This window comes from Rhamphochromis sp. 'chilingali' (genome assembly GCF_963969265.1).
Source record: "Rhamphochromis sp. 'chilingali' genome assembly, chromosome: 9".
NCBI classification, from domain to species: Eukaryota; Metazoa; Chordata; class Actinopteri; order Cichliformes; family Cichlidae; genus Rhamphochromis; species Rhamphochromis sp. 'chilingali'.
Genome location: NC_137936.1, coordinates 17,893,767 through 17,908,389, shown reverse-complemented (window position 1 = coordinate 17,908,389; position 14,623 = coordinate 17,893,767). Strand labels below are relative to the sequence as shown.

General features: G+C 42.0%; 1 protein-coding gene across 1 annotated transcript; it reads left to right on the top strand.

Annotated features, from left to right (window-relative positions):
• Window positions 1-5,091: 5,091 nt before the first annotated feature.
• Window positions 5,092-13,851, top strand: pfkmb (phosphofructokinase, muscle b). Its single transcript, XM_080892663.1, has 22 exons — window positions 5,092-5,388; window positions 7,597-7,670; window positions 8,187-8,264; window positions 8,540-8,729; window positions 8,948-9,113; window positions 9,202-9,246; window positions 9,662-9,770; window positions 9,862-9,957; window positions 10,041-10,133; window positions 10,222-10,347; window positions 10,529-10,593; window positions 10,690-10,753; window positions 10,877-11,023; window positions 11,168-11,238; window positions 11,352-11,439; window positions 12,289-12,441; window positions 12,542-12,706; window positions 12,807-12,868; window positions 12,954-13,065; window positions 13,167-13,266; window positions 13,373-13,478; window positions 13,607-13,851. The coding sequence occupies exons 1-22, from the start codon at window positions 5,304-5,306 to the stop codon at window positions 13,746-13,748; spliced, it is 2,337 nt and encodes a 778-aa protein (XP_080748789.1). The 5' UTR covers window positions 5,092-5,303; the 3' UTR covers window positions 13,749-13,851.
• Window positions 13,852-14,623: the final 772 nt, after the last annotated feature.

Sequence of the window (14,623 nt, the reverse complement as noted above, 5' to 3'; positions counted from 1 at the left end):
TAGATCAGCTTGTTAGTGTCGGTAATCGTGGTTGTAGGTATCGTCCGTAGTGCTGCATTAACATCATCTAGCAGACCTTCTGAGGGTACTTCACGTAATCTTGGTAACCGACTACGGGGGATACAGGTTTCAAGCTTGGCCATGATCCTATTTTTCAGGTCAGTTCCTCTCGCACTCAACGATCCTTCTCCTATCGCACTTGGGGCTATGTACCCAATCTCGGGTGGGGGTGATGATATCTCCCCCCTGACCTGGCGTCCTGACTCCTCCTTGCCATAGCATTTGTGTTGTACCTCGTCAATCTCTAGCTGTGAGAGCAGTCCCTTCTTTCGAATGTTGGAACACTGAGCTACTAGTTGTTTCGCCGTCATTGTGGATGTTGGATATCGAAGAATCCATAGGTCCCGCATCCTATTCATGTAGCCCCTTCCGCCGGGGTTACTTGCGTAGTAGCATTCCAACAATGCCCTGTTTTCGTCTCTTGCCTCTTCGTCTCTTGCCCATATATATATATATATATATATATATATATATATATATATATATTAGGGGTGCAACGATACACAAAATTCACGGTTCGGTTCGGTTCGATACTTTGGTGTCACGGTTCGATATTTTTTCGATACAAAAAAAATGTTCATGCCTTTTTAACTTGTCATTTATTAAAATTATAAATATATATTTTAACTCAAAAGTACAGTTTTTAAATTTAACCCTAACCCTTGTGCGTGTTTTTTATTTTGACAGCGAATGCGCACCTGCGGACCACTTACACTGAACAAAAATATAAACGCAACACTTTTGTTTTTGCTCCCATTCCCCATGGGATGGACATAGAGACCTAAAATTCATTCCAGATACACAATATAACCATCCCTCCCAAACAGTGGTCACAAATCAGTCCAAATGTGTGGTAGTGGGCACATCTGCTATATTGAGATAATCCATCCCACCTCACAGGTGTGCCACATCAGGATGCTGATCTGACATCATGAGTAGTGCACAGGTGTACCTCAGACTGCCCACAACAAAAGGCCACCCTGGAATGTGCAGTTTTGTCTCACAGCAAAATGCCACAGATGCCACAAGCAATGAGGGAGCGTGCAATTGGCATGCTGACAGCAGGAATGTCAACCAGATCTGTCGCCCGTGCATTGAATGTTCATTTCTCAACCATAAGCCGTCTCCACAGGCATTTCAGAGAATATGGCAGCACATCCAACCGGCCTCACAACCGCAGACCTCGTGTAACCACACCAGCCCAGGACCTCCACATCCAGCAGGTTCACCTCCAAGATCGTCTGAGACCAGCCACCCAGACAGCTGCTGGAACAATTGGTTTGCACAACCAAACAATTTCTGCACAAACTGTCAGAAACCGTCTCAGGGACGCTCAACTGCATGCCCGTCGTCCTCATCGGGGTCTTGACCTGACTCCAGCTCGTCGCCGTAACAGACTTGTGTGGGCAAATGCTCACATTCGATGGCATCTGGCACGTTGGAGAGGTGTGCGCTTCACAGATGAATCATGGTTCACATTGTTCAGGGCAGATGGCAGCTGAGAATGTCCCAGTTCTTGCATGGCCAGCATACTCACCGGACATGTCACCCATTGAGCATGTTCGGGATGTGCTTGACCGGCGTATACGACAGCGTGTACCAGTTCCCACGAATATCCAACAACCTCGCACAGCCATTGAAGTGGAGTGGACCAACATTCCACAGGCCACAATTGACAATCTGATAGACTCCATGCGACGATGTGTTGCACTGCATGAGGCAAATGGTGGTCACACCAGATACTGACCGGTTCTGGGTCCCCAGACCCCCAATAGCGCAAAAAACTGCACATTCCAGGGTGGCCTTTTGTTGTGGGCAGTCTGAGGTACACCTGTGCACTACTCATGATGTCAGATCAGCATCCTGATGTGGCACACCTGTGAGGTGGGATGGATTATCTCAATATAGCAGATGTGCCCACTACCACACATTTGGACTGATTTGTGACCACTGTTTGGGAGGGATGGTTATATTGTGTATCTGGAATGAATTTTAGGTCTCTACGTCCATCCCATGGGGAATGGGAGCAAAAACAAAAGTGTTGCGTTTATATTTTTGTTCAGTGTATGTGCAGCCCTGGTTATTTAGCTCATCATATTGCAGCCACAGAAATTCTTTTGTCCATAAAACCATAAAGCTGCACTTTCTTTTTGCCTTATAGTCTGATTTGTCATAACTTCTCCGTTTTGTGGTAAGCTTTTCTTTGGCTGTCACTTCTTCACCCTGACCTGTCTTATTTGGCTCAGCAGAACTAAAATATATATCTGTCTGTGAAGGTTCTCAGTCATCCAGGTCATCGTAGTCAAATATATATCCTGCTGCTTTTACACGCGCACTCACATAAGCTCAGCGATTCTCTGCGTGATCAACCTCTCACATGTTTAAGCTTGCTGCGGGAGATTTCACTTGTCATGTTTGCATAGTAAGCTAACAATTAATAAGACGATGTCAGAGGAATTGGTGCACAAATTATCATCACTCACAGATCAGTGCTGTCGCTCTCTATACACAGTTCGCACGATTGCAAAGTGAAAGCAAAAAAAACAAGCGCAAATTCAAACGCGATTTCAATATGTCACATATTGACAGTGGCTCACCGATGCCAATGACATAATTACCCAGCTACATTTCTGAAAGAATGCAAAAGCATTGACATATATTTTTCCTACAATAGCCCGACGGGCAGGGAAGAGATAGATTTTGGTAGCCCGACTGAAAAGATCGCTAGCCCCGGGACGTCGGGCTAGCGATATTGCGAGCCCTGTATCTGATTGAGGAATCACTCATCTTTGGAAAAGAGAGTTTATTACAGAGAAATGGCTCTTTCCAAAATAAAAGCTATACTATCCGCTTCTTCTGGGCTATATTCTCAGCAGCATATTAAACACATAAGGAGAATCATGTGCTAACAGCTGTCTAAATGACTCGGCTAAAGTTAGTAGCATGCTTGCTTGTTTTTTTTCTGCTTCCACTTGTCTTTGCACTAGGATGATGTCGGCGTAAATGTGCAGTCATATTCGTTGTGTTCCCACTAGTGCTTTCAGGTTAATCTCGTTGAAATGACCTTAACGCCACAACACGGCAAATCTCCATTAACGAGCTACCGCCGATCGCCCCGTGCATGGGGCTAGACGGCCAACATGTTAACGAGCTAACTGCGCTAACACACTAGCTCCCACCCATGTAATTGAGCATTGCATGGCAAACATACTGTTTTACTTTAGTCCATGACTCGCTTACCTTCAGGGTCATACGTCACATGAAAACCAAAATAATTCCAAACGCCAGATCTGAATGAGGGTGGGGGAGGTCCATGTTGCAAGGAGAGCTTAACTTCTGTCTCGCTAGCTTGCCCTGCGCTCTTCCTTCTGACGATGCTGTCTGTGTTTCGACTACTCCGCCTAGGCTGCACTGTCGAGCCTAGGCGGAGTAGTCGAACGCAGATTCACTGAGCGCTCAACACAGACAGCATCGTCAGAAGGAAAGTTGATAAAATAAATTAAAAATTTTGTATTGTTCGATACATATGCGTACCGAACCGAAAGCACTGTATCGAACGGTTCAATATCGATACGAATATCGTTGCACCCCTAATATATATATATATATATATATATATATATATATATATATATATATATATGGGCACGGTGGTTAGCACTGTTGCCACACAGCAAGAAGGTCCTGAGTTCAATTCCACCATCAGGCCAGGGTCTTTCTGTGTGGAGTTTGCATGGTCTCCCCATGTTTGCGTGGGTTCTCTCCGGGTACTCCGGCTTCCTCCCACCGTCCAAAGACATGCAGCTTGTGGGGATAGGTTAATTGATTAATCCAAATTGTCACTAGGTGCGAGTGAATGTGAGTGTGAATGGTTGTCTGTCCCTGTGTGTTGGCCCTGCGACAGACTGGCGACCTGTCCAGGGTGTACCCCGCCTTTCGCCCTATGACAGCTGGGATAGGCTCCAGCGCCCCCCCCGCGACCCTGAAAAGGATAAGCGGAAGCGAATGGATGGATATATATATATATATATATATATAGCGATGTAGCGGTTCCGAATGACAGCAATATCAGGAAGAAGGAACACGAGAAGCTGGAGAAATACCAAGGGCTCAGAGAAGAGCTCGAGAGGATGTGGAGGATGAAGGTAACGGTGGTCCCCGTGGTAATCGGAGCACTAGGTGCGGTGACTCCCAAGCTAGGCGAGTGGCTCCAGCAGATCCCGGGAATAACATCGGAGATCTCTGTCCAGAAGAGCGCAGTCCTGGGAACAGCTAAGATACTGCGCAGGACCCTCAAGCTCCCAGGCCTCTGGTAGAGGACCCGAGCTTGAAGGATAAACCGCCCGCAGGGGCGTGCTGGGTGTTTTTTTTGTGTTTTTTTTTATATATATATATATATATATAACCGTGTGTTTTTTGTTTGTTTTTCGGCATTCATTCCTAAGGAGCCAGCCTATCAACTGCAAAACACAAAAAAGATAAAGCCTGTGGGAGTAAACTAACTGCATTGTAGAGGATGTTGCAGAGGGATCACTAATGCTTTAAATTACAAAATGGATAGGAGAGAAAATGCTGAAGGATAATGCTGGAGAAGCTCATCTTTTGTAGAGAGGGTCTGTCATGTGAGTGAAATGCCAGTTTGCACTTTAAAGTGACTTATGGGTTTGCTTTTTGTAAAAAAATAACCAGTGATTCATGTACAGTTAAGTCACATACAGCTGTGGTAGGATCATAGTTTAGATAACATTGTATTCTAATTCTTCCTCCACAGGTGGTGATGACCTCTCAGCAGAGGATGCTGGTAAGCCAGACTGCAATTAAAGTAAACACCATCACCGCCAGCATTGATCTGTGCAGCGTTCCTCTGACTTGGCATGAGAGTACAACCTTGCCATGCTCCTATTCAGTGGCGGTGGGCATTGTTAGATTGGCTGTACTGTGGCCCAATGGCCTTACGGGACACCATGGGGGCAAACCATATTTTGAGGAAGGGGGGTTCGTAGAGCGTGTGTGTGTGTGTGTGTGCGTGTGTGTGTGTGTGTGTCTAAATGCGTAAGCACAACTATGTGTGCCTCGAATGTCTGCCAACAGGATAGTTGGGCTGTGCACTTTTGCAACTGTTACTACCTTCCATAACAGGCAGGCTGACTTAGAGGCTCCTTGTACTGTACACAGTACAGCAGGGTGGCAGGGATTTCTGCATTCAAGGTCTCTTTCTCCCAGTCAGCTTCAGCTCCAGGACCATGGCACAACAGAGTCCTACCGACCCCACGAAGATGGGAGTGGGTCGGGCAATTGCCGTGCTTACCTCCGGAGGCGATGCCCAGGGTAAGTAGATGGTCTCCGGGGAGCATGGTGTGCCCAGGCAGTATTGCTGTTGTTTTGTTTCAGCAGGTGGCAGATTTGACTGGTGAAAATCAGCACTTAGGGACTCATCAGCAGTGACAATACAGTCAAGAATTTAAGTCTTGTCTTTGAAACTGTTCTTGGTTGTCAAAGACAAATAATAAACATAATGAATACAAACTGTGCATATATAACAATGAATTAGACTTAACACTGTAAATCAGTTTTAGCTAAAGTACTAAGAATGGCCCAGACAAACTTCACTGCCATGTTTAATCACCACAGCAGCTCTGTTTTAATATCGACTGTAACTACTCGCAAATTTTTACTCACTGATCATATTTAATGATTTTCCTTCTAAAGAGTTAAACTACTGAGCTATCCACTCTTATGGATAACTTATGTAAAAGGGCAGCATGAAGGACTTCACCCAGACGTGGTAGAACTACAGACAGAGATAGATGCTCCCCTGACCTTTAACTTGATGAGGAATATCTCCACTGTGACCTTTGGGAGGCGTGTCAGTGACCCCACACAATCCTGTAGTGTAAGCATGTGAGGCAGTGAGCTATTCAAATGATTCCTTTTTTTTCCATCTCAAATGTATAAGATCCTTGAACAGAGTGCAAAACTGGATATCTCTAACCTTTCTTTATTTTCCTAAAATACCTAAAATACATAATCCTCATTAGAACTTGTATGTCATTTACCAAGTTTCTTCCTCCTCTTCTTCCACCTTTCTCTGTAGAACTGTATCTGTTATGGGGGCTAATTTTAGAGGCGTGACCTTTCTGTCATGTGTTTGTAAAGGGGGGAGATAGAGTGGGAGTGCAGTCCAACTCTCCTCTCCTTTTTTACACCGTAAGTGGAGATGCTCTTGACACCCTTAAAGTTAATTTTCCATATCTTGTCCTTTAAACAACCCCTTCAAAAGAGCAGACACAGGCCCAGTTTCCTTTCCAGCAGTTTACCGCTATCAGCTCTCTTGTGGTTCTTGATGCTCCCATTTGGTGTTTATCAGCTGATGAAGCATGTTAATATGAAGTCTAAAAAAAGAACTGTCATTATACTTGCAGAGATTAGTTGTGCTAAATCAGTGCAGATTATTATCAAAGAAAATGGTGCCTTGGAAAGAGTAAATAGCCTACTCGAGTTACCCCACTAACTTAGAGACAACCAGACAGACTTTGATGTAAAACTAAAAATAATGCAAGCGAGGGTGGAATATTCTTTAGTGATCCCCACGAGGCTGAGGTGTAAAAATCGGTTGTGAAAATATGCTAATCCAGTTATCATAAATTTTTAAGAAGGGCATCATTTTGAACTTTTAACTGTATTTTCATGCATTTTACAGCTTTTCCTATCAATAAAGACCTCTCTTATGGCCATTTACATACCACCATAATAGATAAACAAATGACATAAACCTTCCCTTTTTTTCACTCCTATTCTCATTTCTGTTTTTAACAATGTGTCCAGTAATAAAAGAATAGAATATTTTTGTTAATAAATATAAACTCGTATTTGATAATTGCAGGACAGCCTGCAGAATGAGCTACCAGAACCTTTTCTGTCATTTTACACAATTTTATTTCTAACAATTTATGCCCAAAGAGTTGTGGCAACTTTGTTATGCAGAAAACTGGGATATATTGTTGTAATTGACTTTGCATTGTTCTTTCTCATACTAAATTATTCTAAAGATTAAATGTGCAGTTAAACATCTCTGTACTGATAGAAAAAGGTGTTTCATTGATCTAACTTACCCGAGATCGAAGTGGACCGTATGACCCCCATATTGTAAAAGGAGTGTGACATCCCTGCCATAGGTATAGAAAATCTGTAGGATTAGGAGTGGTGGATATTCATGCATGTAGCATGTGGGGGCCAGCTCCACGTGTAACCCAGCACCTTAGCCAAAGGCAATCACAGGAGAATTGCTCCTGTGTGTTTTTGATGGCAGTGGGAGTACAAGGAGAACAAGAAACCTCTGCGCAAAAGACCTTTAGCACAGGTTTGAACCCAGAACCCTCTGGCTGTGGGCAATGGTACAAAACTTTAAACCACTCAGACTTTAAATCATTAGACATACATATGTTAGGCAGGAAGTTGCTGAAGTGCCGCATCTATCCCAAAAATTTAAACCAAACTTTTGTGCTGTCATAAGTTTCCTATACATTATTCCTGCAGGTATGAACGCAGCTGTGAGGGCCGTAGTCCGAGTGGGAATTTACACTGGAGCCAAGGTCTTCTTTGTGCATGAGGTAAATTCTGCTTTTAACTTCATTTGGTTTCTTCAGATTAATCATTGTAAACACAGATTCAAGAGCTCCAGGTGGTATGTTCAGTTTCGGCATGATGTTTGTGCAACAAACCAAAACTACCATACCTAATATTGCAGGTATGAATGCAAGAGTGAATGAATAGTGGCATTGTAAAGCGCTTTGGGTGCCTTGAAAAGCGCTGTATAAATCCAATCCATTATTATTATTATTACCATACCTAATATTGTTATTCAGTTAATACTACCGTTAACAGTAAATATATAATAAAATAAAAAGTCTATGCTTGTTATTTTTCTTTTTAAAATTTAAAAATATTATTTGATTCTATATGGCATATATTCCACTGCCTAATATCCCCACCATAATAATAAAATCAACTGACGGAGTAGAGTAGCTGACTATATAATCACTAAGATTCCCGTGTTATTAAGCCCAAAGCTTTATCCAAGATATGACCCTTTTCACTGAGGTGATATTGTTCTTGTTTGTTAACAGGGTTACCAGGGTCTAGTAGATGGAGGAGACAATATCCGCCCTGCTACGTGGGAGAGTGTGTCAATGATGCTGCAGCTGGTGAGAACACACAAGGATGCAAAAACTGCTGGGTTTTCATTTTTGTTTGTTTTATTGTTTTTTATGTTAAAAAATGGTCACAGACTAACTTTTTGCTACACTCTAAAGCAGTAGATCAAACTAGCAGCTAAATATCAGCATTTTTAAATTGCAATACTAAATAGAAATGAAACATTTGTGCTTAGATTTTGTATAATTGCAGCTGCCATTCTCCTTATTATCCTCTTTGTGATTCTTGTTGGGGTCTGAAACCCTTCTTCATTGCCTGACGTCAGGGTGGGACTGTGATCGGCAGTGCCCGCTGTCAGGACTTCCGAACCAAGGAGGGTCGCACAAAGGCTGCTTGTAACTTAGTCAAGCTGGGCATCACCAACCTGTGTGTGATTGGAGGTGATGGCAGCTTGACGGGTGCAAACCAATTCAGAACAGAGTGGAGCGAGCTGCTGGCAGACCTTGTTAAAGCCGGTGAGAAACACAGAATTCACTTTTCTTAGCGACACAATAAACTCATGTTGTTATGAAACATCCATCGTTTTCTAAACTACTTGTCCAGTTCAGGGTTGCCTATGCCTGGCGCCGATTCTGGATCACCAGCCAATCACAGGGCTAGTTATGGAACGTGGCAAGGTGCATTTTACTGCTGTTAGCCTATTTGTCAAGTGTTTTGTCATTTTGGTCCTCAGGTAAGATCACGGCAATTGAGGCCAAGTCCGCTTCCCACCTTAATATTGTTGGCATGGTGGGCTCCATTGACAATGACTTCTGTGGAACTGACATGACCATCGGCACTGATTCTGCCCTGCATCGCATCATAGAGATCGTGGATGCCATCACCACCACCGCACAGAGGTATGCCCAGAGGCATTCGCATTTTTAAATGTGAACAAAGGACACAACTGATTTCAGAACTCCTGACCCAAAATCTGTTATTGTGCAGTCACCAGAGGACCTTCATCCTGGAGGTAATGGGCAGGCACTGTGGGTAAGTACAGCTTGTGTGAGTGTTTTGTGCGCGTCAGTGCAAGTGTCAGTTCAGTAGTCACAAAGCTGTAATTACATTATCTCTGTGGAACCACAGAATATGGCACTGACACCAAAATAGATGGAAATGGAGGTGATGAGTTGTGTGTGATATATGTGTGTTCAAGTTATGTCATCCCAGTTTCTTTTAAAACAATCCACAAATTCTTGATATCATCTCTAAAATTGAGGACGATGTTTTGTTTTGTTTTATCTTATGTTTACTTGGTCACATTCCTTTATCGTGTTTGTTATTATCATTATTCTAGGAATTAGTTTTACAACAAAAATCTCATTTTAATATGTACCAATATTAGCGTTAGATATTTTAAAGTTTTAGAAAAAATATTACTTGGTTTAGTTTGTTTGGTTTCCAGTTACCTGGCTTTGGTGACAGCTCTAGCCTGTGGTGCTGACTGGGTGTTCATCCCAGAGATGCCCCCAGATGATGGATGGGAGGAGCATCTGTTCAGAAGACTAACAGAGGTGGATTTCACATTCATGTTCACTTTGGCTTCATTACAGTCCATACATGAAAAGTGAATTGCGATACTGTGTTTTACTCTGTCCCTCTTAGCAAAGAGGCCGTGGCACCCGCTTGAATATTATCATTGTTGCAGAGGGAGCGATGGACCGCCAAGGTAAACCAATCACCTGTGATCATGTCAAACAGGTCAGTATTGGCAGTACTCCAGAATACCACGTTAAGCTCAACTATAGTTAGAAGGACTGCTCATAAATCATCTGTCTGTGCAGCTGGTATCAAAGAAACTAGGTTTTGACACGCGCACAACCATCTTGGGCCACGTGCAGAGAGGAGGGACTCCCTCTGCCTTTGATAGAATCCTGGTAATGTCTCAGTAAGATCTTCACAATGAATCACCGGCTGGTATTGTTTTCTTTATAAAGTTAACTGTGTAAAGAAAATGTGTTTCAGGCAAGCAGAATGGGAGTGGAATCAGTTATGGCTCTACTGGAGGCCACACCAGAGACTCCTGCTTGTGTGGTCAGCTTGTCGGGAAACATGGCTGTCAGACTTCCACTCATGGAGTGTGTGCAAGTGGTGAGTTAAGATCCTAAGCACACAAAAAGTCAGATTTCGACACACGGGATCTTCTAAGTATCCAATATGGAATATATAACATGTATGAGATACTGTAGGCAAGCTATAATTGGCTTTGGGGTTGATATTTTAGAATATCTGACCCAGATTTTTGTTTTCCTTCCACCTTCACCTATATCAGACTAAAGATGTCACAACAGCCATGGCTGAGGGGCGGTATGATGATGCGGTGAAGCTCAGGGGAAAGTGAGACATGTACTTTTGTGTTGCTAATACGAAATGCTCATGTGCTGCAATAATTTTTCAATGTCCATATTTTTTTGTTCTAATTTCTGGCAACAGGAGTTTTGGGAACAACTGGAACACTTACAAGATGCTGGCTCATGTCCGCCCCCGAGAGGCAAAGGTTTGAAACTGCCGTGCTACCGAATAAATTGTCTTTCAGTCATTAAGCCTCATTGAAAAACGATATCTCTCTGTAAATATTTTTAATAAAAATCAAATATCTCTGTAAATATTTCTTTGCCAGAGTAATATCAACATCGCCATACTGAATGTGGGAGCTCCGTGTTCTGGAATGAATGCTGCAGTCCGTTCAGCTGTCAGAACTGGACTCCTCCAGGGCCACCAGATGTTGGCTGTGCATGATGGCTTCGATGGCTTGGCCCATGGAATTGTAATCTAATTGCATGCAAAAAATAATAATTAAATAAATAAGCCAGACCAGGGACCGTTTACTGTTTAAGCATTTAAACAGCTGTTTACCATAACTGTGCACAGCCATGACATACGATAGAGCACATGCTCTGTGACTCCACAGATTGAGCCCATTGGCTGGTCTGGAGTGGCAGGATGGACTGGAAAGGGGGGCTCCTTCCTGGGCACAAAGAGGTGAGAGGTGACAAGTGCAGTAATGAGAGTGCGTGTTACAAGTCTTACATCTCCATAACTTTTATCTTAGGGAGATATAATCTGTTATCATGTGGCTTTCTTCTGTTCTGAAGATCCCTGCCTCAGGAGTTCATGGAGAAGATCAGTCTGAGCATCACTAAGTTCAACATTCATGCTGTGATCATTATCGGAGGCTTTGAGGTGAGCAGCATTAGACTGTGATAATGCCACAGGTAGATCGGTATTCACACCATAACCTACATATTTTAGGTTTGAGCAGGGATAAAGAGTAAATGCAGGTATTATTATTATTATTCATTAAGTAGTTTTATTTAAAAGGGACCATGTACAGTATTAGCATAAACGTTGCCATTCAATACATTGTATCACAGTAAGCTTAAGTTGATTTCTTTTATCATTTAAAAATATTAATACACAAAACAGTACATTTAGGAAAACAAACAAACAATGTATTTGATGCAGCATTTCACATCTCTTTAACACAGTAATAACGTATTTAACATGTGTTTACATTTGCACCCATGAGGGAGTGTCCAATTCCCACTTGGAGAATGACAAAACACAAAGTCCAAAGCTAGAACCAGCTGTGCCATAGGTCAGCTACCCTCTCTATTTTTAACTTTCACAGTTAAAAATAGAACCCAGACCTCTTACAGTGTAGGTTGCCTTCAGACTGCAGCATGTAGTAGGCTCTGGCCTACACAGAAAATCAGGAAAATGTGACAGCTGAGCTTGTAGTGTAGAGCATCTGTGCACTAGAGTGGAAGCACAACCCAGTACATGCACCTCCAATTAACCCAAAACAAGCACAGAAACAGGTTTACAGCAATTGCAAAACATACACACACACGCACGCACACACACACAAAAAACCAACCCTCGGTCAGTGCCAGTTACCCACAACAAATGTGGAGGTGAGTTTCTGTGTGGATGAAACCAGTCTACTCTGTTTCCGTATCTTCCTGCCACATTGAGAGCACATAAACAAGAACGACAGACACTCATTCTTTTACTGTTTTCTCCTCATAGGCATTTTTGGGAGGTCTGCAGTTGGTGCAAGCTAGAGAGAAATATGAGGAGCTGTGTATCCCACTCGTTGTTGTTCCCGCTACTGTGTCCAACAATGTTCCTGGATCCGACTTCAGCATTGGTGCTGACACTGCCCTCAACACCATAACTATGGTAAAGCTCTTATTTGGCACACTCTTAAGCACAACAAAACAACAAAGCATCAAAGTCCTATGCAGCACATTGTTCTCTTCTCATGTGTCTGCATTTGTAGACGTGCGACAGGATCAAGCAATCTGCTGCTGGAACCAAGAGAAGAGTATTCATTATAGAGACTATGGGAGGATACTGCGGCTATCTGGCAACCACGGCTGGTTTAGCAGGTGGAGCTGATGCAGCCTACATTTATGAAGAGCCTTTCAACATTCATGACTTAGAGGTTTGTCTGTCTCGTTATGAGAATCACTGATGGATATGTGGATATTTTTAAACACAGGTTTCTTATTCTTGACTTCAAAAAAAAAATAATTAATTTGTAGCTAAATGTGGAACATCTGGTGGAGAAGATGAAGACTACAGTGAAGAGAGGACTCATTCTGAGGTTTGAGGGAATTATCAACATTATTACATTTATAGGGTTCACCACTGGAGGTCATATCTTATCTGTTATTCTACTTTTGTTTTAGAAATGAGAAGTGCAATGCAAACTACACCACTGACTTTATCTTCAACCTGTACTCAGAGGAGGGTAAGGGCGTGTTTGACTGCAGGAAGAACGTCCTTGGGCATATGCAGCAGGTGAACTGCTTAATGAAGATCTTCTTGTTTTTTTGTTTCCAAGATCATTATTTGACACCCAGTTCAATATTATGCATTAAAGGAAACCTGTATGTTATCAGGGTGGAACCCCTAGTCCTTTTGACAGGAATTTTGGCACAAAGATGGGGATGAAGTCTGTCCTGTGGTTGACTGACAAGCTGAAGGAATGCTACAGACATGGTGAGATTTTAGTATACCTCAGAAAGCAAAATGTTGTATTGACTTGCTGACCATCGATGTTCCCTGTGCTAATGCCACTTGTGCTGTTTAAACCTTAAACCTCAAGGTCGCATCTTCGCCAACTCTCAGGATTCAGCCTGCGTGTTGGGCATGAGGAAGAGAGCTTTGGTTTTTCAGCCTCTGGCAGAACTGTCAGAACAGACTGACTTTGAGTGAGACCGCATTTCTATTCTTTTCTGCTATCTAGTGCGCTGAAATAACTAAATGCAACTTCAGAAAGAATGTTTTACATATTTACTCAATAATTTGATCTCTTGATTTCATTGATTTCCCTCTGCAGTCATCGTATTCCAAAGACTCAGTGGTGGCTAAAGCTGAGGCCCATCTTGAAAATCCTGGCCAAGTACAAGGTCAACCTGGACATCTCTGAAAAGACTGCAATGGAGCATGTCATCAAGAAGAGGGGCTTAGTTAATCAGTAGTTCAGCTGTAGGCTTATTTATAAGGCATGGGCACATGACCTGACTGTCTTCTTTGAAAGCACTTTGTAAACCATGTTTAAGGAGAGTGCAATATAAATAAAGCTATTAATTTAAAAAAAAATTGTCTCACAGTGGACTCCTTCACCAAATCCCAAGGTGATCACTTTCCTTCATTGCTTATCTCACTGCTGCTGCTGCTGTGCAAAAAAGGTTTTTGTCTATTTTATGCACCCAAATATAATGCCTGTCACTTTATTTCAATCTAAAGTTTATATAAAATACAGCTTTTCAGTTATCTGTAACTGTTTCCCTTTATATGAGAGCTGTCCAATATTACATCAGATTTCTTCTACTCTTTTAACCACATTTTAGACTCAAAATGTGCTCTGAAATACCATTGTCACTGTGCATTGTTATTAATTAATAATTAATTATTATTAATAATTATGATAATTAAGTACAACATGGCACTAATACCTTTAACATATAAATGAAATAATGAGCTATCTTTGATTTATATGGGCTGAAAATAGATTGTGATTGACTGTTTCATTTGAAACATGTAAATATAAATAAAAGAGCAACAGAAAACAAAGTAAAAATCAAAACAAAATTAAGTCACCATGAATAACTCCATATGCCACACTCCTTACTAGACATTAAATGTCTAGTAAGGAGTAGGATGAAATACTATTTACACCCCCATGGCGTTATTTAATAGTTTACAAACATGTGTTCCTCAATTTAATATATAATACGACAATGGACATGTATAATTATTTACAAGCATAAAGTTTAATTACTGCTTGTAATATTTTTCTTAATTTAAGATTTTGACAATGAGTTCTCAGTGTGATTTCTGCATTTTTCCGGCT

Bases quoted from the DNA above. Each gene is read 5' to 3' on its own strand.
- pfkmb (XM_080892663.1), top strand. From the start codon at position 5,304: ATGGCACAACAGAGTCCTACCGACCCCACGAAGATGGGAGTGGGTCGG. The intron at 9,958-10,040 runs GTCAGTATTGGC...CTGTCTGTGCAG, and splicing joins CCTGTGATCATGTCAAACAG to CTGGTATCAAAGAAACTAGG. The intron at 10,754-10,876 runs GTTTGAAACTGC...TTTCTTTGCCAG, and splicing joins TCCGCCCCCGAGAGGCAAAG to AGTAATATCAACATCGCCAT.